Source organism: Tamandua tetradactyla, chromosome 15 (assembly GCF_023851605.1).
Source record: "Tamandua tetradactyla isolate mTamTet1 chromosome 15, mTamTet1.pri, whole genome shotgun sequence".
NCBI classification, from domain to species: domain Eukaryota; kingdom Metazoa; phylum Chordata; class Mammalia; order Pilosa; family Myrmecophagidae; genus Tamandua; species Tamandua tetradactyla.
In genome coordinates, this window is record NC_135341.1 from 85,753,801 (window position 1) to 85,779,596 (window position 25,796).

At 45.5% G+C, this 25,796-nt stretch overlaps 1 protein-coding gene, 1 long non-coding RNA gene and 1 other non-coding gene across 3 annotated transcripts in view; 1 reads left to right on the forward strand and 2 right to left on the reverse strand.

The window, feature by feature from the left end:
• The first annotated feature begins 427 nt into the window (after positions 1 to 427).
• On the forward strand, positions 428 to 21,527 carry LOC143656882 (uncharacterized). The gene is made up of 6 exons (XM_077128639.1): positions 428 to 463; positions 10,028 to 10,256; positions 11,949 to 12,101; positions 18,251 to 18,399; positions 20,734 to 20,874; positions 21,317 to 21,527. The coding sequence occupies exons 2-6, from the start codon at positions 10,077 to 10,079 to the stop codon at positions 21,525 to 21,527; spliced, it is 834 nt and encodes a 277-aa protein (XP_076984754.1). The 5' UTR covers positions 428 to 463; positions 10,028 to 10,076.
• Positions 18,086 to 18,156, reverse strand: TRNAG-UCC (transfer RNA glycine (anticodon UCC)). Its single transcript has one exon. It is a non-coding gene; the product is annotated as a tRNA-Gly (tRNA).
• Positions 21,528 to 23,865: 2,338 nt separating the features above from the next.
• LOC143657670 (uncharacterized) overlaps positions 23,866 to 25,796 on the reverse strand; it is a 38,522-nt gene continuing 36,591 nt past the window's right edge. Inside the window, exon 3 of the long non-coding RNA XR_013162943.1 lies at positions 23,866 to 25,661. This is a non-coding gene — a long non-coding RNA (uncharacterized LOC143657670). The remainder of the gene's footprint in view (positions 25,662 to 25,796) is intronic.

A 25,796-nucleotide genomic window follows, 5' to 3' on the forward strand; every position in this document is an offset into this window, starting at 1 on the left:
CACACACCCGCCATCGCTGCCTTACACGCCCCACGCCACTGTCCACACCGATTTCTCGTCGCTTCCCCGGAAAGCTGCAGCTGCTTTCCACCTTTTCTCCCAGAAACACCCCCTCACGGGCCCAGCCCCTGCGCGGCTTCCCGCGGGCCCTCACCCCTTCCCTCCCGCGATGCGTGTGTGTGTTGGGGGGGGGACAAGACAGCGAGCCGCAGGTGGAAGGCTCTGGGGGCCAGGTCGGGTCCGGGCGGGACGCGGGCGTGTGCCCTGGCTCTGGCCGCTGCCCGGCGCGGGGCGCAGTGGCCGCCACTGGCCACGTTGTTCCTCTGGGACACCAGGTCGGGGGCCCGGCCGGACTGCACCCTCCAGGCCCGCGCCCCTCCCCCTGCCCGCGCCGGGTCCCCGCCCCGGCCGCCGCCACCGCCCCTCGCCGCGTCTCCAGGGACGCGCAGGCGCCCGGCGCGAGGTGAGTGCGGGGCGGCCGCGCGGGCTCCCCACGCCGCCCGTCCCGGGCTCGGGGCTCGCAGCCCATTTCCTCCCGGGGCGTCCCCGCACCCCCACCCCACGCGCGCCTCCCAGCGCGGGGCGGCCCGGGCACGGCGTGCAGGGATTTCCCCGCCTCGGGCTGGAGGAGCTGGGACTCGCTTCAGGAAATGCCTTTCCATGAATCCCTGGGAAAGGAATGCTGGAAGCAGCCTCCTCCCGCCGCCCCCTCCCGTCCGCTCAGCAGCTGCGGGGTCTGGCACGCGGGCGCCTGCGCCACCCCCCACTCGGGACGGGCGCCCCCACCCTCCCCCCTCCAGCCCGCACCCCCAGCAGCCCTTCTCCAGGAAGTGGGAGGGGGAGACAGAGACCCTCAGATAAAGTAAGTAAAGCCCAGCACGGGGAGATAGTCATTGATGAATCAACCAATCCGCGCCAGCCTTGCTCACCTGGGTGCCCCGCAGCACTTGCTCACCTGGGCTACAACACTTATGGTAAAGGTGACACGAGGAAATGCTTGTCATAAAAGAGTAAGTGAAAAATTCAAGGTCTAGAAGTGTAGACACCGGGAATCTACCCCCGGTTTCCGGCACAGCAGGTCAGAACTCTGCCACCGTTGCCCGCCCTTAGAAGCGTATTAACAGTGTTACAAGACAAATTTTTCATGCCGTTTAGGACCTCACTGCTTTATTGAGCCATTCATGAATCCTGCAGTATGACATTCAGGAGAAGGGAGCTCCACAGAGAGGGTGGAAAGGGCTAAGTGGGAAACTAGTGCGGAAATGCCCTGATTGGCTAATGATGTTTCCATTTTACATGGGGGGGGGGTCTTACAAAGTGGGGAGCAGATACCCATTGATCAGTAGGGTATGCTTGTCCGTTCTGATAAGCTCTCTCTACTGGGCCAAAATTAGTTTTATCACCAGGTGTTACCATTTTCCATTTTCTCAAAAGACCCCTGCAGGTCAGTTGTATTTGTTTTCTGGAAAAGCTGTTTACAGAAAGGAATCTTCTCCTGGCACTGCAGGTGATTATCGATTATACTTAATAAGAGTCTTCACAGAAAGATGCCATTATGTACGTGTTGTGTGTAGTTTGTACATCTACAATTATGCAGAAAAGACTGGTGGGAAATGCTCCAAATATTTCCCCATTTTTACAGATGAAGAAAATGAAGTTCAGAAAAACAGTGTGTTACCCAGAGTCACTGTACTCATAGTTGACAGGACAGGATTCAAACCAGTTCCTTCTGAGCCTGCCTGGCCCTCTACCTCCTGCACACACACCCTCCCAGCCTTCAGGCCAGGGTCTGCCTGTTGCCACATGATAGGGATCATCCGGGACCTTATCACAAGCACAATCTTGGGAGTCAGGAGATCCAGTTCTGTTCTCAACCCAAGTGTCCCTTCCCCTTTCTGGGCCTCAGTTTTGTCTTGTAGAAACAGAAGTGAGACCAGGCGTAGGACAGTGTTCAAGTTTGCTAGGACTGCAATATACCAGAAATGGAATGGCTTTTAAAAAGGGGAATAAGTAGTAAGTTGCTAGTTTACAGTTCTAAGGCCAAGATAATGTCCCAGTTAAAATGTCCCATTTCTATAGAAATATCCAAACACAGACATCCAGAGAAAGATACCTTGGTTCAAGAAGGCTGATGAAATTCAGGGTTTCTCTCTCAAGTGAGAAGGTACGTGGCGAACACAGGGTTCCTCTTTTATCTGGAAAGGCATGTGGCGAACACAGCGTCATCTGCTAGCTTTCTCTCCTGGCTTCCTGTCTCATGAAGCTCCCTGGGAGGCATTTTCCTTCTTCACCTCCAAAGGTCGCTGGCTGGTGGACTCTCTGCTTCTCATGGCTACATTGTTCTGCTCTCTCAGAATCTCTCTTTTCTTCTAAATATTTCCTCTTTTTATAGGATTCCAATAAACTAACCAAGACCCACCTGAATAAACTAATCAAGACCCACATCAACATGTTTGCCAAGAACAACTAGAAGTCAGATAAATACCAAAATAACAATAACAACAACAACACACACGCATAAAGGCCAAACCATTGGTTTGAAGGAATCAGAGAGTCTAAGGCATTCAGGGCTGGTGTGGTCAAAGCCAGGATCCCAGACAGAAGGAAACCACAACATTCTGCTTATTCCTTAGAGCATTTGCTGATCTTGGAGCTGACCTAAAGGCTGGAGAACTAGGCAGAGGGCAGTGGCTAAAAAGAAAATTCAGCAGAGATTTTTGGCTATCTCAGGAGGCTGGAGACAGAAGGTGGAGTTTGGGGTTGCCGAGGTGACCAGGTAGGTGCCCAAGAATTTGCATTTCTAACAAGCTTCCAAGGTGATGCTGATGCTTCTAGTCTATGGACCCACTCTGAGTAGCAAGAAACAAGACTGTACAAAAATATAGTTAGAATTAAAGTCATGTCAATGGTAACAAAAAGATATGGAAGGATTAAATAGAGATAACATGTTTCCTGGAATACTGATGATGAAAGGATGGAATAAAAAACATACTATACAAGTACCAACCAAAAGGAAGCTGGTCTAGTTATGCTGACATCAAACAAGGAGAATTCTAAGTCAGAGGTTTCCATATTTTGTTGGTTCACGGTAGCCTTCATCAGTCAGTCAGTTTTTTTACAGCACCACAGACTAAAAGAGAAATACTCAATAGTTCCATTCATTAGGTAGTCAGGGCCATATAATTTAAGAAGTGTTTACAACCTAACAACTTAGTAGCCATTTGGGGGAAAAATGCACATAAATATGCATATTTGTATTTAATTCTTTAATAACCACCATTCTTTATTATTGGGATGTATGGGCTTGTTGAGCACTGCACGACTTCTCAAACCTTGAAATCAAATCAGATGCTGTCATCGTCACTTCCTGTTCCACGCTGGCTTTCCTGTGGCACTCCCTTTTCCCACAGCAACCTCCAGATACCCAGTTCCACAAAGCTATGATGTCACTGGAAGTGATTTAGCATTGTGATGGCTTTACAGTATGTCCACCAACTCCTTGATACTTCTCCCTTCAGGTGATGGGCTTAATTCCTTTCCTCTCGAGGGTGGGCTGTACTTCCTAGTAACTCACTCCTAAGAACAGACTATGGGGAAGCGGTGGTGCGTGTCTTCTCAGACAAGGCTGCAGTAGGCATTGCAGCTTTCTCCAGATGATGCACCATCAGCTGACAGCTTGACAACAAACCCAGAGGAGGCCCTGACCCAGACCCACCCAAACTAATCCACTCCCAAATCCCTAACCCACAGAAATTGTGAGATAATAAAGCTTTGTGTTTTAAGCTGCAAAATTCTGGAGTAATTTGTTACACAGCAATAGATTATTAGTCCAAGCGTGAACTAAATTGAAACTGTGAGCTACCTCCAGGTAGTAATTCATATGGCATCTGACAGATGTTTCTGGATTTCCCTTTAAATCCTTTCCTGGGTTTCCCAATTTTAAAATACCCCACAATGCCTCTGCATCTGCACAGTTTGGGAACCACGACTCCAAGGCATAAAGTATTACTAGAGAGAAAGAAGGATATTAAATGATGACAAAAAGGCTAATCTAACAGGAAGATTTAACAATCCTAAAATTAAAGACATCTAATAACATAGCTCCAAAATATATAAAACAGAAACTGACTGAACTAATAGCATAAATAGGTTCATATTCATACGTCTCGTAATAACTGATTGAATAAGCAATCACAGAAAAGAATAAAGAAAGGTGCAATGGTAAGCCATTGAAGATATTTAAGCAGAAGAGTCACATGATCTGATTTACATTTCAAAAATGTCATTCTGGCTGCTGTTTGCAGAATAGACAGGAGGGGAGTGTGGTGCTTTGAAGCTATATGTACCCCAGAAAAATCGTGTTCTTAAATCTAATCCATTCCTGCAGGTGTAAACCTATTATAAGTAGATGTTTTGACGAAGCTACTTCAGTTAAGGTGTGGCCCACCTCAACCAAATAAATGGGCCAGTTTGAAAGGATTATGTACTCTAGAAAAGCCATGTTTTAAACCTAATCAATCTTGTGAGAGCAAATTTCTTCTAATCCCTGTTCATCACTATAGATTGGCAGCTTGATTAGGTTATGTCCATGGAGATGTGACTCAATCAATTGTGGGTATTCAACCTGATTAGATGGAGATGTGTCTCCATCCCGTTCTATATGGGTCTTGATTAGTTTACTGGAATCATATAAAAGAAGAGAGGTATTTTGGAGAAAGCTTCAGAACACTGCAGAATGATGAAGCAGAGAACTCACCAGCCAGCAACTTTCGGAGATGAAGAGCGAAAATGCTTGCTGGGGAGTTTCATAAAACAAGAGACCTGGGGAGAAAGCCAGCGATGGCGCCAGGGTCGCCCATGCCCTTCCAGCCGAGAGAGAAATTCTGAATGTCTTCGGCCTTCCTGAACCCAAATATCTTTTACTGGATGACTTAGATTGGACATTTTATAGACTTGTTTTAATTGGGACATTTTCTCAGCCTTAGAAATGTAAACTAGCAAATTATTAAATTCCCCTTTTTAAAAGCTGTTCTGTTTCTGGTATATTGCATTCCAGCAGCTAGCAAACTAGGACATATTTTGGTACCAGAGAAGTGGGGTGCTGCTGCGGTTTGTAAATACCAAACATGTTGGAAGGGCTTTTTAAATGGATAAGGGGAAGATTTTGGAAGAGTTGTGAGGAGCTTGATAGAGAAGGCCTGGAATGCTTTGAATAGACTGTTAGGAGAAATGTGGGCTCTAAAGACACTTCTGAGAAAGCTTTAGACAGAAATGAGGCATGTGTTATTATAGACTGGAAGGAAGGCAATCCTTGTTTTGAAATGGCAGATAATCTGGCAAAATTGGCTGGAAGACAGATTTCAAAAGCCATGAACATGGATATTTAGCAGAAGAGATCTCCAAATTAAATGTGGAAAGGGCAGCCGGGTTTCTCCTCACAGCTTATAGTGAAAAGTGACAGGAAAGAGATAAACTGAGAACTGAACTCTTGGGTGCAAAGAAACCAGAAATTGATGTTCTGGAAAATTCTGGGCTTCCAGGAGGGGAGACCCCGGAGAGTGGTGCCTCACATGAGAATTTGGCCAGATGCAGAACCAGTCAGCCATTTCAGAGAAAGCCAGGCTGGACATGGGGTTATCCAGGAAAGATTGGTGGAAATTCCTGATGTCAGATGGGCATGATCCAAGGCTACTGCAATGAGAGTGTTGCGGGATCTGCATAAAGAGAACCACTGCCAGTCGGGACTGAGAGGGACAGAGAAGGGACACACTGGAGGAAAAATAACTTCAGAGGCAAAGCCGAGGAGGCTGGGGTCTGAGGTTAAAAAGCCTCGGGCCAGGAGAGCCAACGCATCCAAGCATGTGGAGAGGGTGAGTTTGCCCCAAAGGCAGAGGATGGGCCTCCCACCTGGTTGCAGTGGGAGAGTCACGCCGCCTCAAGCCTTGGAGAGAGTGAAGCACATTCCTTGGGGGCTGGGGAGAGCCTGGCTGCCACCGCATGGACGGGTTGAGCGTGTGCCCCGGAGATGGCAGAGAGCCCAGGTGTGGCCCTAATTCTTGGAAAGGGTGGAGCCCAGAAAAAGGTGGTCTCCCCAGTGTCCCCCAAAGTTGCATTCAGGGAGAGGCGGGCCACTGTGTAGGCCCTTGGAAAGGGTGGGACTGCCGCTTTCTTTTTTTGTTTAATTGAATAATTATCAAAATATTTATTTTGCGACTTAGTCTTACTTTTTAATGTAGTAAATGAAATCTAGGAATGTGTCTATTAACTGTTGTAATTTTTTTAATTAAAAAATTTTTTTAATGTAATAACATAGAAACATGAACATTCTTACCTTATGATCATTCCATTCTTGGTATATAAACAGTAACTCACATTATCATCGCACAGTTGTATATTCATCACCATGATCACCTCTCAGAACATTTGCATCAATCTAGAAAAATAAATAAAAAGAAAAAAGAAATAAATGCATACATACTATACTCTTTACCCCTCCCCCTCACCGATCACCAGCATTTCAATCTACTAAATTTATTTTGACATTTGTTCCCCCTATTATTTATTTATTTTAAATCCATATGTTTTACACATCTGTTGATAAGGTAGATAAAAGGAGCATCAGATACAAGGTTTTCACAATCACACAGTCACATTGTGAAAGCTATATCATTATACAATCATCTTCAAGAAACATGGCTCCTGGACCACAGCTCTACAGTTTTAGGCAGTTCCCTCCAGCCTCTCCATTACATCTTGAATAACAAGGTGATATCTATTTAATGTGTAAGAATAACCTCCAGGATAACCTCTTGACTCTGTTTGGAATCTCTCAGCCATTGAAACTTTATTTTGTCTCATTTAGCTTTTGCCCCTTTTGGTCGAGAAGGTTTTCTCAGTCCCTTGATGCTGAGTCTCAGCTCATTCTAGGATTTCTGTCCCATGTTGCTAGGAAGGTCCACACCCCTGGGAGTCATGTCCCACATAGAGAGGGGGAGGGCGGTGAATTTACTTGTTGTGTTGGCTGAGAGAGAGAGGCTACACCTGAGCAACAAAAGAGGTTCTCTGGGGGTGACTCCTAGGCCTAATTTTAAGTAGGCTTAGCCTATCCTTTGCGGGGTTAAGTTTCATATGAACAAACCCCAAGATTGGGGGCTCAGCCTATTGCTTTGGTTGTCCCCAGTGCTTGTGAGAATATCAGGAATTCTCCACTTGGGGAAGGTGAATGTTCCCCTTTTCTCACCATTCCCCCAAGGGGACTTTGCGAATACTTTTTTATTCACTGTTCAAATCACTCTGGGATTATTGGGGCCTCTCTCTGGACAAATCTACAAAATCTCACACCCTACTCAAGGTTCCATGTACTTATAGTGTTCAGTTAAGCTGTCCACATAAGTTATATTAGGAAATGCACTGGTGAAAATATAAATTTTGTACCAAATAAACATTTTTGCTTTAGTCTCACACATAAGTTAAAATTTTAAAATATGAATTGCCATCTATTTTCAACACCCTGCAGTATTGACATTCCTTTGTTCTTCCTCATGCAAAAACATGTTTAAATTTGTACATTTGGGACTGCCACTTTCTAAAGCCCCAAAGATAAATGACTCTCAGACTTGGAAATCTAATGGAATTTTCCCTGCAGGTTTTTCGAAACTGCTTGTGTCCTGTGACCCCTGTGTTCTTTCCAGTTTCTCCCTATGGAAATGGAAATATGTATTCTATGACTACCCCTCCTTTGTATGCGGACAGCAACTAACTTGTTCTGAGTTTTTACATGTCTAGAGGCAGGGGAGAATTTTGCCTTAGAACAGACTGTGCCTGTCACTAACTTTCATGAGACTTTGTACTTGTTTTAATCTTGTATTGCATCTGACTGTTACTGAAATACTTTAAGTTTCTCTGATATTGTTATGGAATGGAAGTATTTTGTATATGGGAAAAACATGTCTTTTTTAGATTGAGAGGGTGGAATGTGCTGATCTGAAAGGATTTATGTACCCTAGAAAGCCATGTTTTAATCCTAATCCCTTTTTGTAAAGACAGCCATTTCTTCTAATGCCCATTCAGTACTGTATGTTGGAAACTTTAATTAGATTATTTTCATGGAGATATGACTCAATCATAAGTGTGGATATTAAATTTTATTAGGTAGACACATATCTCCACCCATTCCAGGTGGGTCTTGATTACTTTACTGGAATCTTTTAAAAGAGGAAGCATTTTTGTAAAAGGTTTGAGATTCTGTGAGACAAGAGAATGAAGACAAAATGACAAAAGAGAAAGCCATGAGATTCTAAGAGAGACAGAATTCACCAGTCAGCGAACTTTGGAGATGAAGGAGAATGCCTCTGCTGGAGCTTCATGAAACAAGAGGCCTGGAGAGGAAGCTAGCATATGTCACCATGTTCACCATGTGCCTTTCCAGTTAAGAGAGAAACCCTAAACGTCATTGGCCTTCTTGAACCACGATATCTTTCCCTGGATGCCTTAGATTGAACATTTCAATAGACTTGCTTTAATTGGGACATTTTCATGGCCTTAGAACTGTAAACTTGTAACTTATTAAATTTCCCTTCTTAAAAAGCCATTCCAGCCGGAGACCCAGGTTCATTTCCCAGTGCCTGCCCATGCGAAAAAAAAAAAAAAAAAAGGCCATTCCATTTCTGGCATCTTGCATTCCAGCAGCTAGCAGACTAGAATAATAAGTTGAATACACAGAGAAAGCCATGGAAGCAAGAAGCTGAAGTCAACAAAACCCAGAGGAGAAGGGAAAGATCAGCAGATGCCAAATGCCTTGCTGTGTGGCATAGGAGCCAAAGATTGCTGGCAAATGTGCTTTGGGAAGAAAGCACTGACTTGATGATGCCTTGAGTTGAACATTTTCTTGGCCTCAAAACTGCAAGCTAATAAATTCCCACTGCTCAAGCCAAACCATTTCATGGCATCTGCTTTAAGCAGCCTAGGAAATGAAAACAGAGAGCAGGAGGGCTGTAGCAATCATGTGGGTGGAAAAGTGATGATAGTAGTTGCAGAGAATTGATATTCCTTTTTCTTTTTCATATTTTATGAAAAAGAAATTTAATAATAATATTTTATTACATTAATGGCTTGAAATCAGCAAGTTGTTGGAAATAGAAACAGGAATTCTGTAGAAGAGAATTGGTGTTCCTTTTGATGCTTGCTTTTCTCAAGAGCCCATGTCTCTTTCCAATTTCTCTGGGATGCTCCACCCAGCCTAGATGCAACCAGGAAAGCCTTTTTTGATCTAAGCCAATAAATCCATTTCTGAAAAGTCTAGTAACTCCCATAAGCCTTTGCTCTCTGTGAACCCAGCTCAGTGCCTTAGCTGTCTCACCTTAGGTCCTTGCATGGAGGGACCCTTCCACGCTGGATAGTTTAAGGGACAAAACCAGTACTGATCCATTACTGCCTATGGGCACCACTCATAATAAAGTTCATTGGCAGTTCCACGGTGTGCCAGACACTAGGCTAAGCGTTAGAAATTTATCTCACTTAATCCTTATAGTAACCATAATCCATTTAACAGGCAGGGAAGTGGAGTCTTAATGAGGTTTAATATCTTATTTAGGCCACACAGTGAACCCAGTGATGTGGACAAGGCTGAAACCCAGGTCTGCTTGTCTCCAAACCCACATCCTTAACCACCATGACATCCTGCATGGCAGGAATTGTGTTTAAAAAAGAATTATGTGATTTTTTAATCAGAATGCCCTTGGTAATACTTAGCATCCAATATTCATGTTAATTCCTTTATAATTGAATTCCATGGATATGACCCTCATTTTAAAGAACAAAAAACATGGGCCCATGTGTATGGAAATTGGAAATTGTACAATTCCCTCCTATTGTCTCCATCCTGACATCTACTAACCCCTACTCCCTTTTTAAGATAATTGAAGCATTTTAAGATTTTGAGAAAGGGGTGTACGGGAATGTTTGTCATTTTTTAGTGAGGGAGATGTGTTCTGTTCCTTAAAAAAGACATCTGCGTGTTGGATTTCAGGATAAGCTTCTGCTTTCAGTATCCACGTGGACTCTAACACTGTAAGACAATGCCGAGAGCAAAGGAAGGAAAAGGAAAAACTAAAGGGGCACCCCTGCCCATTACTCCTATTCTCCAAAAGTTCTTGAAAACCTACGAGAAGCATTGTGCACAGTCCCAGACGTCTGTGTGTCCAGCCATCAGAAGGGACCTGAAAGCCAGCATCAACGGGGAGCAGGTTCTCAGGAAGGTGAGTGTACAGTCTCCTTTCTCATTCTCTGAAAGGAGCCGACTGGGATTTACCCCAAGGTACATGGGCCCCTGGGCTTTTGAGCCCAAATCTGGCTGTGTCATCCCTCTGCATTCCTGGGTGAAGTCTGAAGTCTTGTCCTGGCACTTGTGTCTGCTCAGCAGCCCCTCTACCTTCCCACTCCTGCCTCCAGATCTGCCTTCCCATCCCGTCCAATACGTGTGTCTTTTCTCACACCACGTCACCATCTGGAAGGCCAACCTCAGGAGCCACCGCTGTTGTCACCATTTCAGGGCCTCCCCTCCCCAGTGCTCTGCTTCCCCCCCCCCCCAGCTGACCCTTCAGAGTGAATGTCTCCTTCTCTTGACCGCCTGTGTGTGTCCGTATCACCAGCCCAGACCTGCGCGTACCCACCCCTGCACCGTGAGGTCATTTCACTTGGAAATGAGGTCAACAGAGACACAATTCTGACCCCAAAAGCAGTGGGTTCCAGAAAAAACATCTGATGTCGTATCTCTCCAGAGATTAAATTCAGGATTTGGGAAGAGAGGAAAGGGGAGGAGAACCAGCATTGAACTCAGTGGATAATGATCGGGAAGGGGCCTCCGACAGGCCAGAAGGGGGAGCCCAGCGCCCCGAAGACCGACAGGGCGTCTGCAACTTTCCCGTCACCTGCCCAGAACAGTCTGTGTTTTCATAGTCAAATACCTACTGGTTTCCCAAAATGCTGAGTGCTAACCAGACATGAAATTAAACAAAATAATTAGATACAGACAGGTACTTTAAAAAAAAAAAAAAAAAGATTATTCTATGGTGACTTTGACCTAAATCCATCCTACTGAGATTTGTCCTGAGGGCTTCTTAGGGGTGGGGGTGGGACTTTGATTACATTACACAAGAACCTCCTAAAACTTCCTTACCAAGCATCTCTCTTTTCCCAAAACTTTCCCTTGCCAGAGCAGCTGCCCCCTTCTCTCCCCTCCTTCCCTTCAGCCCCTCTTCCCACCTCTTCTTCTCCTCTCCCCAGCTCTGTCTGAACTCCCAGGTCCTTCTTACCCCATCGTTAGCAGTTTCTCCTCATCCAAATGGAAGCCCTTCCCAGAGCCACCCTTTTGGTGGTAAAATAATTACTGATCTTTCTATTGTAATTCTTGTAATGATCTTTCAGTACTAATCCTAAGGGTTAAACATAAGTCTTGTTCAAATTTATGCAGCCTTCAGCAATGTTTTTGGAACTTTTAAAAAATTACTGTTACAACCCATCATCTGAAATGTAATGAAGACCTTGACCCGAACGTAAGCAAAGTTCCCCTGGAGTGCTTCACTCAGGCAGAGGGGCCGTCTGCGTGGGGAGGTCGCTGAGGCCCGACCTCCACTTTGATTGTAAATATCACTAAAATAAAAGTTCCATGAGCCAATTATTATCCTTGCTCCATAGGATACACTCAGATATTTTCCTTCCTTTTATATTTCATTAAAAGCTGGTTGCAGCCCACTAAGCTGACTTCCTGAGGCAGTCGTGGTTAGTGAGCTGCTGGAGAATCTGCTGTGCATGAGGCCTTGCACATGGCAGGAACCTCAGAAGCGGGTGTGGAATGACTTCCCCAAAGCACATCTGGTCCAAAATCCACAGCTGTGGAAAACGTTCTTCTGTTGTCTAATGACAATACCCCTTTTTATCACCTACTACAGTTTATACTCGTAAGACCCGCTGACTCCTCGCCAAGCTTGCCACCCGTGTCTCTGGAACCTTTGCTCATGACAATTCACGACGAGTGTTACACACAGGGGAGAGAGCTCTGCCTCTGCGGCCTTCAGCTGAGCAACCCAGAGGTTGCCAGACTTGTGAGTCATGGGTTTCAACATATTTTTTCAAACCTTCAAATTGAATATCTGTATATTATATCATGGGTTCAAGCTGTAGTTCATTTGGTTGCTGACAGATATGGTACAAGGTTTTCTTTAAAAAAAAAGTATTTTAAAAGAAATATTTCAATTTTATATAAAAATAAAGAAAATGATAGGATTGAAATCCATGTGCCCACCAACCAGATGTCACATGCTTTTCAAAAAAGGAATGCAAGGGTGATGGTGGCACAGTGGCAGAGTTCTTGCCTGCCATGCCAGAGACTGGGGTTCGATTCCCAGTGCCTGCCCATGCAAAAAATAAATCAATAAAGTGAATTTTTTAAAAAAAGGAATACAACTTTCAGATATTTACAAATGCAATAACTAAAGCCTTGTTTCACTTTTCTCCTATCTGCTTCCTCAGAAGTGCCACTAGCCTAAAGTGTTTCAACCCCATTCACATTTTCATATTTTTATTACTTATTTATTTATTTACATAAATGCAACTGTACTGTATGTATCCTTTTTGGTGACTTTTTAACTTACATTATGTGGTCAGGATTTCTCCATGTTCATTTATGTTGACTGCTAAACTAGCACTCATAACCTTCATTCTTGAAAGGTAAGTTTACTTGGGTATGAAATTATAGATTAACCATTGGTTGGTTGATTGAATTTCTATTATTGCTAGTGAGAAATTATATGTAAGACTTTGCTGCTGGATAAGGAAAATCGGGTAATTCAGAACAACACTCTTACTGAAGACAAGATAAGGTAGATACACACACGTCAGGCAAGGAATCCAAGGGAGGCTGGAGCCCCAGGGCAGAGACATAATGAGGGACATTTTTTTCCTGGGAGTATATGATTTAAAGAGGATGCAGCTGAGAAGCTGACAGCCAGAGCAGTGCTTTGTTGGCCTTGCAATGCTCGAACACACTGATTGCCTGGGAAAGCCCTGATGGATGCCCTTTGTTTTGGGTTTGGACTGTGAAGGGCCACAGGCTAGGAAAGAAGCCAGGCTGACAGATGGTGTAGCTCAGTCTCCAGTCATCTCACGTCCCAGATTTAGATTGAGGTATTCTGGATTATGGGTACCCCCAAGAGTCCAGAACTGGAAAAAAAAAAAAAAAAACTCCCTGGAAGACAGTCACATAATTTTAGACTCCAGGCTATGTCTACAAACACTTTTGTATAGACAACGTGACGCATACCAAAAAATATATATGAAGAGGTAAGGCGATATGAATAACAAATGGACAGACTTCAGAAAGAACAGATGATCTCAACAGTCCAACAAAGACTCCAGATATTAAAGTTGTCAGCCATATACTTTCAAATAGCTAGCTTAACAATGTTCAGGAAAAATAAGACAAAATGTAAAATTTTGGCAAAGAATTAGAAACTAAAAAATTAACTAAATTGACATTCTAGAATTGGAAAAGATTACTGAAATCTAACTTTCAGTGGGCGGGTTTAACAGCATTTAACGAATCTAAAGAGATAGTAAAATAATGATAAGTGAGAAGAAAGTATCCAGAATGAAGCATGCAATAAGAAAAGTCATAAGAGAAGGTAAGAGACATAGTGAGTTATTGACATATGTATAATTAGAGTCCAAGAGAAGAGGGCAATGAGAATGAGGCAAAGCATATACCTGAAAAGATAATAACTTTATCAAACATGAAAGATATAAGCCACAGATAGTAAAACTACTGAAGACCAAAGACAAAAATAAAATCTTGAAATCAGTCAGTATTAAATCTTAATATCAATCACACTACTTTAAGAAACTGCAAATAAAACTGACATCTCACTTTTCAACAGAGGCAATCCTGGAAATCTGTCACCAATAGAATAATATCTTCAAAATTCTGAGTAGGAAATGCCAACTAAAAATTCTGTATCCCTGAAACAATGTTCTTCAAAAAAAAAGTGAAATAAAGACATTGTCACGCAAGCAAAAACTGGAAATTTGTCACCAGCATATCTGATACAAAGGTAAATTCTTCATAAAAAGGGAAAATGATCCCAGATGGAAGGCTGACGATGCAGGATGCAGGAAGAATCAAAGAACCATAAAATAGATTTCTTATTGAACTTGAAATACTGATTCTCAAATTTACATGGAGATATAAATTGCTAAGCATAAGCAAACAATCTTGTGAAAGAACACAGTGAGAGTATTTTCTCTAACATTATTAGGACTTATTTAAAGCTACAGTAACTAAGATTTTTATTGTTGCAGGGATGGATAAGTAAACCAATGGAAAATAACAGAAAGTTCAGAAACAGACCCATATCTATATGAGCATTTAATTCCTGACAGAGATGACATGCTGGGGGAAGGATGGTCTTTTCCATGAATGGTGCAGAAACAATTGACTATAAAATGGAGGTTAACGAAGCCTGATGCTTACCTCACACCATACCCTAAAATCAGTTCCAGGTGGATTGTAGATTTAAATGTGAAGTACAAAATAAAAAAGTTTCCAGACTGTAACGCAGGAGAATATCATCACAACCTTGGGGTGGAGAAAGAGTTATTAAATAAGACACAAACACCTTTAGCCATCGAAGAAAAAATGATAAATTGAACTCCATTAAAACCGAGAGCTTCTAATTATGAAGAATCACCATTCAAATTGTGAAAAGGCAAGCAGGAAAAAGTATTTGCTACATATGTAATCAAGAAGGGCTCATATTTAACATATATAAAAAATAATCCCTGTACTGGTTTGACTTTATTATGTACCCCAAAAAGACATGTTTTAATCCTGGCCTGATCTTGTGGGGGCAGCTGTTTCTTTCTTTCTTTCTTTTTTGAGTGCTGGATGGTGGGCACATTTGATTCTTTTTCCATGCGAGTATCCTGTTATTGCAGCATCATTTATTGAATTTTTACTTTTGTTTGTTTGTTTGTTTTGGGGACGTGCATGGCAGCTGTTTCTTCTCATCTTGATTCAATAATGTAGGCTGGAATCCTTGGAGTGGATTTTCTTGGTGGGGGTGTGAGTCACACAGTTGTGAGTGTGACCTTTCAGTAGATGGAGATGTGACTCCACCCATTGCAGCTGGGTCTTGATTAGATGACCGGAATTCTTGAAAAGAGGAACATTTTGAAGATTGAAACAACAGAAACTAGAGAAACGACAGCAGCCTCAGAGCCGACAGAAACTTCAGAGCAGAGCTGACACCGATGCTGACACATGGAGAACAGAGACATGGATGTCTGGAGATGCTTGGAGCCCAGCAGACCACACCATGAGATGTTAAGCAAGCCAGAACCTGGGGAGAGCCAAGGGAAGCCAAGACACGAAGACCAGCCCCAGAGAAGCAAAGTGAGGAGCCCCCACAGGAACAGAGGCTGAAAGCAACGGAGCCCAGGAGCAGGGGACCAGCAGATGCAGCCACATGACTTCCCACCTGACAGAGGCGTTCCTGACCCATCGGCCTTTCTTGAGCAAAGTTAACTTCTTGTTGGTGCCTTAGTTTGGGCACTTTCACTTCCTTAGAACTGTCAGTTTGTAACTTATTAAATTCCCCTTTATAAAAGCCATTCCAGTTCTGGCATAACACATTCCGGCAGCTAGCAAATGAACACACTCCCTTACATTAATTAAAAAGACAAAAAAAAATCTCAGAAAGGCAAGAAGCTTGAATAGGCATTTCACAGAAGAAGATATCAAATAGCCAATCAACATGTAAAAAGGTGCTCAGCATCATTAGGAATTAGGGGGATGCAACTTTAAAACATGAAGAGATACTATTGCATGCCTAAAGCACAGTGACAATAAAAACACACTACCAGAGTGGCTGAGGCTTTGGAGGACGTGAAATTTCTATTCACTGCTGGTGCAAGTGTAAATTGATACAATAACTTTGGAAAACAGTTTTGCTGTATCTACTGACACCAAAATCTGTGATGAACAGTTCCATTCTGTAGCTGTGCACCCAACATAAATATTTGTACACAGCCACCAGGAGTTGTGCAGAACCGTTTGTGGCAGCATTAATTATAGCAGTCACACGAGGGAGCAATGAAAATGAACTAAACCATACAAAAAACATGGGCGATTCTCACAAACATAGAGTTGTTCAAAAGGAGATACAAGAGAATACGTACTGCATTTAAATGAAGTTCAAGAAACAGGGAACGAAACTGTAATATTTGATTATCATAAAATTGCTTTTACGGGAGGGAGTAGAAATTGAGGGAGGCATCAGTTGTTATTTTTCTAGTCTCTTCTCTTTTCAGTCCCTAATTTTATTGCTCTTTTGCTTTGAACGTATTAATTTCATTTTATATTCTAATAGTTTCAATAATCTGAATTATTTAGGGGTCTGAGCCTGTCATCTCTTTCTTCTACTGATTCTTATTCACCTGACATTTCTTTGGGTGTTTTGTGATTTATTTTATTACTGTAAACTCATGTTTCTTGGAAAAATAGCTGTGGCCTTTCCTTGAGTTCAGATTTGCAGATATGTTTCTCCAGAGAGGTTAATTAACATTTGCTTCTGCCAGATACCCGGGGTGCTACATTAATTCAGATCTCAATTTGAGGTTTCTTTGAGTTATCCAAGTAGAATTAATTCAGGCTGCAAACTTGTGTACTGATGGTTTTTGAGTTCTCAGGGGGATATATATGTATATATATCTTTTTTTTCCCCTCCCACTGAGTATCAGTCTGAGACAGGGGATTTTCCCGCCAGGTCCTTGGGGGCTGGACAGGTGGGTTTGTTGAGCCCCTGTAGTGCTTTGGGTCACACACCGTGCAGTGTTTCCTGACCTTGATGAGTCACAGGGTCTCTCTCCCGTCCCCTGGACACTGTGACCCTGGAATAGTAAAGCTCCAATTCCTGCCCTTAGTCACGCTGTGAATGGGCAGCTGGCTCCAGCGCCCTCTCTCCAGTCACTGACCAGTGGCTGTTCCTCACTAAGCTGCAGCTAACCCGACACATTCAGTACATGTGTTTTTAACACGAAACCAGCATTTTTAGTTTGATTTTATCCAGAAGGTCGATCAGAATATGCGGTCTGGTCAACTGCTGGAAACAGACCGCTGTCCGTGCAGCTTAACAGGGATCCTTAATAATTCTTTAAAATCTTGCCCTCTCGGTGATCTGGAGTGGGCTGAGGATTCAGCTTTTGGTCTTGCCCACAGCGGGACTAGGGCGCAGGGGGGTGCAGCTGCAGACCTCAGGCAGGGCCCTGGTCGAGTTTGGCACAGGCCGTTGTAGCAGGAACACATGTGCCAGCGCGCCTCGGTCTCAAAGCCGCGTGGGAAAGTCAATCCAGTTGCATTGAAGAGGCCCCTGGCGCCAGCGCTGCACTTGGATTGAGAGTGTCTTTTAATCCTCAACCAAGGTAGAATTCGGAATCTTATAACTGACCAATGTGGCATTGCCTCCCCAAACCCTAAATCAACCAGACCCCACCAAAGCCTCTCTTGGACTAAATTCTGAACTGGAGGACTCCTTAGGCTGCAGGGATCCTAACTGCTGTGATTTGTGGTTTTAAACACCCTCTTCCCTCAGCGAAGGCAGTGATTTGGCTGTCACCGGTGTCCTCTGTGACCCCAAGGAATGGCTTCACCCGGAGGCTCCTTCTTTCAGTGGCTGGAGGAGCTTGCGATGGCCAGTGCATTGTCATTGCACAGATGCTGCACAGGACAAGCACTGCTGGATTTGCACAGTGCAGCCACCTCAGACCTGTGGGCCCTGATGATATCTGTGACTGTGAAAGCCGGATCATTTAACCATTAATTTTTTTTATTCGGTGATAAGATTTGCCTAGCACAGTACTCTACTCAAAAGAACAAAACCATAGGAGGATAAAGCTTACTGTTTCCCATAATTTTTCAATGAGTTCTTGTTCTAAATGACAATTATTTTATTTTCATGTCACTTGGGTAACTAGAAACTTGTTACAGGCAAAATTTTGATGTAATTGACATAATGGGCTTTTTAAAAAATTTTTGTGCATGGTCCAGGAATCGAACCTGGGTCTCCCGCATGGAAGGCGAGCATTCTACCACTGAACCACCCGTGCACCCACACAATTGGCTTTTAAGAGACATATTAAAATACAGAGTATATTTGTCTTCATTGTGTAAACACTTTTTTTCCCCACCTTGCATTCTTAGGCTCTGCTTCTGGAATTGAAGGGGAGAACCACCTACCCATTCGCTACTCTAGAAATCATTGATTGCAAGATGGATCTGTGGTCTCTAGGGCGGCTGGGAGAGGCTGTGCAGTTCAGCCATCTGCACTCTCTTGTCCTCGATTACTGCAAGTAAGGATGGGGGGCAGAGCTCCCGCCATCTGCTATGGGGTAGGCAGGGAGAAGGGGCACTGTCTGGGTCTTCCTGGGGCTTCGTAGGTCATCCTTAAAAGAGAATGCTCTAAACCTCCTTAAAGCGAATGTTCTCCATAAATGTTAGTGTTCTCAAAAAGAGCCTCTAATCATTCCTTCATTCTTTCAACAAATATTTACAGAAGGCCAGTTTGTGCAAGACACTGTGTTTGTTGCTAAGGAAGATACAAATATGTATAAGAACATGCTGCTGCCTGAGGGAATTTTGGGTGTAGTAATGATAATAATAATAATAAATCCAGCTAATGGTTATTGAGTGCTTACCGTGTACCAAGCATGACACATGGTGTTCTAGTTTGCTGGCTTTTAAAAGGGGGAATTTAATAAGTTGCTAGTGTACAGTTCTAAGGTCAAGAAAATGTCCCAATTAAAACATGTCTATAGAAATGTTACATCCAAGGCATCCAGGGAAAGATACCTTGGTTCAAGAAGGCCAATGAAGTTCAGAGTTTCTCTCTCAAGTGAGAAGGCACATGCCAAAAGAGTTAGGGCTTCTCTCTCATGTGGAAAGGCATGTGGTGAACATGGCATCATCTGCTAGCTTTCTCTCCTGGCTTCCTTTCACGAAGCTCCCCAGGAGGCGTTTTCCTTCTTCATCTCCAAAGGTTGCTGGCTGGTAGACTCCGCTTCTCGTGGCTATGTCATTCTGCTCTGCTCTCTCTGAATCTCTCATTCTCCAAAATGTTTCCTCTTTTATAGGACTCCAGAAACTAATCAAGACCCACTCAAATGGGTGGAGACATGTCGTCACCTAATCCAGTTTAACAACTACTCTTAATTAAATCACATCTCCAGGGAGATGATCTGATTACAGTTTCAAACATACAGTATTGAATAGGGATTATTCTGCCTTTACAAAATGGGATTTTGATTAAAACATGGCTTTTCTAGGGGACATACATCCTTTCAAACCAGCACACACGGATTAGGTCATTTTATGCTCCCAGCAACCTTATGAGATTTGTATCATTTCTTTTTCTAAATTCCAGATGAGGAGAGATTCTGGGGATTAGTTGGCCTGCTCGAGGTTATTCAGCTAGCAGGGATGGAGCCGTGTGATTCCAGACTCTCTGCCTCAGAGCCCACCCTCTGACTCATGACACTCGACTTCTGGGGTCTATAATTTACCCCCCATAGATAGCTTTGCTCTGGGGCAACCATGCAGCCTCCCTGCGCCCCAGTTTGGAAGCTGTGACCATGTACCTCTTCCTGCATGGTCAGCTGTGCCTTACTCTTGAGAGGGCAGAGGTTGCGAGGGGAAAGAGGCGACTCATGCCCTGTTATCACCACGGCTGTAGCAGTCAGGGTGCAAAGTCCATCAGCAAAAGCTGGGGAGTCCAGAGTTCTCCCGGGGTTCAGAGAGGAGCGCGAGGCAGGGGGTCCTACTGCAGGGCAGCAGAAAGCCAGGGCCCCAGGACCCCAGAGCAACACAGGGTCTGTCTGGGAGCGTCCCCTCAGCTGTTTCCCGCATGGCACCCACAGAGCCAGGCCCACCGCGGGGGACCCCTGCAGGCCCTTCCAGAGGCCTGGGCCTTGGGGAGAGAGAAGGAAGGAGGAATTCCCAATTTCAGGAAACAGTTTATTTTAACTGTCAGTCAAAATGCTGCGTCTAAGATGCCTAGAGGTCACCAGGGTCGGGTGGCTGGGACTCGCCTGCTGCCCTCAGCACTGGTCGCGGGCTTTTTCCCTCCTTGTGGTCCCTGAGGCCCACAGGGACGCTCTCTCCTGCGGCCACATCCCACACCCAGCTGGCAGCCGCTGGGCTCTCCACAGCTGCCCGCTGAGTGCGTCCACACGCTTTAGAAGTCAGGTCTGTACTTCTCCCTGCCTCATCCTCAAGTGCAAATCTTGACATTACATATTCCTGAAGACATTGCTGTAGGTCACTGAACCTCAGCTTCACGCCTGTGAAACGCTGCTGACCCCACCTCAGAGGCTGGTGCTGGCATGACAGAGGATGCCCCTGGCCTCGCTCGCAAATCCCAAGGGCCGTGAGGTCCAGCGGGTGACCCGCAGGGGGCCTGAAATGGGGTGAGAAATGGAGCTTCCTGAACCTTCTGCACACACTTTAAAAGGCCCCTGGTTTCGGGGTCCTGGGCCCCTGGCCTTCCCAGGCCACTCCCACCCAGCCCGCAGCCAGCCTGGTCCTGGAGCCCAGATGGGGGTCACCTAAATGCCCCCACCTTGCCCTGGGGAGGCTCTCAAGAGCTTATGTCTTACCAGTCACCGGTTTGTTCCTGTCGCTCTTGGCAGACTTGGAAATGAGGAAATCCAGAGGATTCTCTGCGGCCTGGAGAAGAGCCCCGGGCTCCGAGCCCTCAGCCTGCGCTACTGCGGCCTGGGCCCCCCCAGCGGGCAGAGGCTGGCGGCCGTGCTGGGCCCGCGCGCCGTGCGGTGAGACCCCCCCCGCCCCTCCCCCGCCCCCGCGATCCCCGCCCCCACCCCCACCCCCGCGATCCCCGCCTGCCCCGTGCCTCTTGCACCTCCCAGGCCCCTACGCCCCCTGCACCCCAACACCCCCACTTCCCGGGGTCCAGTTGCACAACCCCCGTTCTTTATTCCCGCTGCTGGCCCCTGGCGCCCCTGATTTTTCATTATAATTTTAATCATCTTGTTTTCTTCCCCGCCAGTTTTTAGTTTTCTTTTTCTTAATTATCAGAGACAGTCCCGTAGTTAAAATTGGGAATCAAGGGTGTGAAGTTGAGTGCGCGTTTTTGGCCAGCTGACATTTTCAGTAGGTCTCTTTTTTGCCCACGATTTTATGAGGTGAAGACCTCAGTCCGGATCTGAGGAAGTGGGAGCTGTCTGAGAACCACGCGTTCTGTCCTCGCCGCAGGGAGCTGCGCCTAGACGGCAACTACCTGCAGTGCCCGGGCGCCCGCGCGCTCCTCGGACCCATGGCCCAGGACGCAGAGAGGCAGGGGCGGCCGGCCACGCCGCCCCCGGGCCCCCCGAGGGCCCCCCAGCTGCCCCCAGGTAGGTGCGGGCAGCGGGCCCTGAACTGCTATCGGGGCCCCTCAGCCGAGGAACGGTGGCCGTGCGGCTAAGGTGACTTTTCAGGTGGCAGCCGCGATGGTTCCTCCTGAGCTGCTGGGGCAGGCGAAGAGCGCCGCGCCCCCGGCCCCCGAGACGCCCGCGCCCTAATCCCTGGAGCTGGGAACGCGCTACTGAGCGCGACGCGGGACTTGGCAGAGGCGGTTTCGCTAAGGCTCTTGAGATGGGAGGTCATCCTGAGTTATCCGGGAGCCCACGGTCATGGCCAAGGGTCATAGGAGGGAGGCAGGAGGAGCAGAGTCAGAGAAGTGACCGGGACGCAGAGGTGGGGTGATGGGTGTTGATGAAAGCAGCCACCTTCTAAGGAACGCAGGCAGCCCCTCTGAGCTCTCCAAGGCAAGGACATGGCCTTCCCTAGGGCTCCAGGACGCAGGAGCTCTGCAGACACTTTGAATTTTGCTCATGAGACCATTTCAGAGCTATTAAGTCCGTAAGTCTGGGTTGAATATAGGCAGCGCATGGTAAACAGCACACTTGAGATTAAAAGTGACAGCAACTCGGAAGATAAAGGAAAAACCGTAGGCTTGTTGGCTCACATAGCTGGGAGGCAAAGGGTGGCACTGCCTTCAGAGATGGTTAAATTCAGGGGCTCAGACCACGTCACCCAGAGCCCTGCGTTTGCTGCCTTGACTCACTTCCCTTCCCAGGCTGGCTGCTTTCTCCACCCCAGCACTCGGCCTTCCTGCAGCAGGGCCCACCACGTGTCCCCGGAGCATCCACATGTGTGACCAGCCAGAGCATGAGTCCCTTTCTCGAGGTGACGCGGGTCGGATCCCACGGGAGAGCACTCAGCCGCCCCCTCGGCCCTGGGGAAACCTGGTTGGCCCGGGGTGGAGCCTGTGATTGGCAGCCCCATCGGAATCACGTGATTTGCTGGGGGCGTGGCAGTCGCCCCAAGAAGTAGACACATGGGGGTACAGATGCAGGTCAGCCAAAAACAATAGCTGCTCAATCCTCTGTAAATGGCCGTGCTGGTTTGAAGCTGCTGTGCACCCCAGAAAAGCTATGTTCTTCTAATCCACTCTTGTGGGTGCAGACCTGTTGTGGGTCGGCCCTTTGATGAGGTGGTTTCCATGGAGATGTGAGGCACCCAATTCAAGGTGAATCTGAATCCTCTTTACTGGAGTCCTTGGTGAGAGAATAAAAAGATAGTAAAAGCCAATAGAGTCCAGAGACAGAGAGAAAAGAAACACCCAGAGCCATTTTGGGGAGAGCCGATTCAGAGCCCAGTGAGAGAAAGAGAGAGAAATGCCCCCGAAAACACCAAGAATGGACTTGTAGGATGCAGACGCTCAGAGAGGTGTCCCTGGAGGAGCAGGCAAGGACCCACAGACGCTCAGAGAGAAGCCCTGGAATCAGAAGCTGAAAGGAATGCAACCCCAGAGCTAAGGCGCCAGCGTTCGCATGTGACAGAGTAATCTCGGATGCCGTCAGCCTTTGTTCAGAGTCAAGGTATCTTTCTCTGATACCTTTCTTCAGACCTTCTCATGGCCTTAGAACTGTAAATTTGTAACCTAGTAAATCCCCTTTGTAAAAAGCCAATCCATTTCCGGCGTACTGCATTCTGGCAGCTTTAGCAAACCAAAACAATGTCTTTTCATTTGTTTTAATAGATCCCAAATAGTTGGGACACGTTCTCCAGCCAGCTACTTTTCATCGAAACTGTAGCACATGGTTAGCAGCAGACTTAGAGGTGGACCAGGGCGCAGAGCCGACTCTGTGGGCACCTGAAGGCTAGTGGCCAGGTCACTCCAACCTCAGATTCTTCAGCTGCAAAACGAGCCTAATGAAAACAACCGCATGGGACTCTGAGAGGATGAAATTATACAAGGTAGTGAGCGCCGAGTTTGCACATAGGAAATACCTGAGGGTATTAATTATCACCATCACCATCATCATCACTTTAGCAACAACCTTTTCCCAGAGGAGAGTAAACTGTTGAAGCACTTTGGTGAACACTCACGCTACTTGTGTAGGAAACGGAAGATAAAGGGCTGAAGAAAAGGCTACCTTGTGGAAATAAGTACAAAGAACTCTGTAACTAACAGATTCATAAACACAACAGGTATCATCTATTTAGAGACATTAATGGTATCAGAATTATACAAGTCATTTGTTAAAATTGGTAATTCAGTCAACCAAATAAATGTGCAAAAGGAAGATGGGAAAACAATGTTTGTTACGGAGTGTTACTTCCCGTTTGCTATTTTTACCAACATCTCTGTTAAATGGCACCATCGTATTTGTTAAGTCCTGCATTATAACTTGGGGGTCTTAATAACTAAGTAGACCTGTGATTCTCTTTTTTTTAAATGTTTTTTTATTGTGAAATATAACATATATACAAAAAAGCAATAAATTTCCAAGTACATTTTAACAAGTAGTTATAGAACAGATTTTAAAGTTTGGTAGGGGTTACAGTTCCACAATTTTTCATTTTTTCCTTCTAGCTGCTCCAAGACACTGGAGACCAGCAGAAATATCAATATAATGATTCAGCAGTCACACTCATTTGTTAAATCCTATATTTTCTGTTAATGCTCCTCCTCTTTTTTTTCTTTTTTGTGAAAAATAACATATATACAAAAAAGCGATAAATTCCAAAGTGCATCACAAAAATTAGTTGTGGAACAGATTTCAGAGTTTGGTATGGGTTACAATTCCACAGTTTTAGGTTTTTACTTCTAACTGCTCGAAGATGCTGGAGACTAAAAGAAATATCAAAAAAAAAAATCAATATAATGATTCAGCACTCATACTCATTTGTTAAACCCGACCTTCTCTGTGTAACTCCACTATCACCTTTGATCTTTCTCCCACTCTTTAGGCGTATTTGGGCTATGCCCATTCTTTCTTTTTTTTTCATTTTGGAAGAGGCTGCTGATAATACGGGATAGGGAATGGAACTAGCTGGTGTTCTGGAGAGGCTGGCCCTCTGCGTTTCAGGCGGTTTTTCCATATAGTAAGTGGGACTGGGAGCACACTATCCGAGGGTTGAGCACATGGCAGGTGGGGACAGAGAGGTGTGAGACTGGAAAGGTAAAGAGGTGACAGTGGGGAAATCTGCCATTGTCCCAGGTGGTTTCTGCTGGAAGTGGTGGTTAGGGCTTAATCTCAAGAGTTGGAGATTGTTTTGCTGAGAATCAAAGGCCAGGCTTGTGAGTGCTGCCACCAGAGAGCCCCGTCCCCCGTGCTTCACAGCGACCAGGGCAGGTGGGGGTGGCTGCAGCCGGGCCAGTCTGGCAGCTGGTGGGGACACGCAGGGCCCTTTTTTGTTTCTCACGTTACTCAGGATCTAGGCACTAACAGTGGCCCCAAATCTACAAGTACAAGTGCGTTTCCAGGTTTTGCTCCCTTCCTGTAAGGCCAAACCATAGACAAGTAGGCCTCTCTCTCACAGTCACACTCACTTGAACCGTGATTTTTATCAAATTCAACTGATGGGTTTGAGCTATTCCGCATTCTTTTGGGGACATGTCAGTTCAGAGTAAAAGGACTTTTTATTTCCTGGCTGTTTTGATAAAGCTCTGTCCTGTCTTGATTTGACTTCTTTGCCTGGGGGGTTAGCTTTAAGTGAAAGTCGGAATGAATGGCATGTAAGGCAAGAAAAATGAGTTCCGGGCTATCACCAGCATCTCTCCCCACTCCCTTTTCCTTTCCTTTTTAAATTACAACATACTTTGTATCTGTCTGTTGAGCAACAAGTCCTAGTTTCTTACATCACCCAGCTCCCTTCCAGGCATCCCAGCGTTGGCAAAGGGAAAACAACTGCACTGGTTTTCTCCTACAACCCAGCAGCCTTTGGGACCACCTCGCCTTCAGTCCCCACTTTCTCCCCCCGCCAGTGCCCTGGGCTCCACTACCCCAAAAGGTAACTCTCGAGCCGAGGAATAGGGTGCACCAGCCCCAACCTGTCCCTCGGCTCGTCCTGCCAGACCCCTAGAGTTGAAACTGGGGAGCACGAAAGCTTTCCAAGGGGTGTGTGTGGGTAGCTTCAAGCAAGTGTCCAGATTCCAACCTGCGGGCCTGCGGTTAAAATGTCCTTGGCTGGGTCATCATCCTTTGGTTTGGCAAAGAGAGGCACACTGTCCCCCACCCAGGATCTTGGCAGGATGTCTCTCCTTAGGCTGGAAAAGTAAAGATAATTCAAAATATTAAGTAAGTTCCGGAGAAACTGAATGACTCTAATAACACAGTGATAAACCATTTTTTACGTATCACGAGGCTTTCGTTAAAAGCAATTTGTGCTTTTAATGAAATTG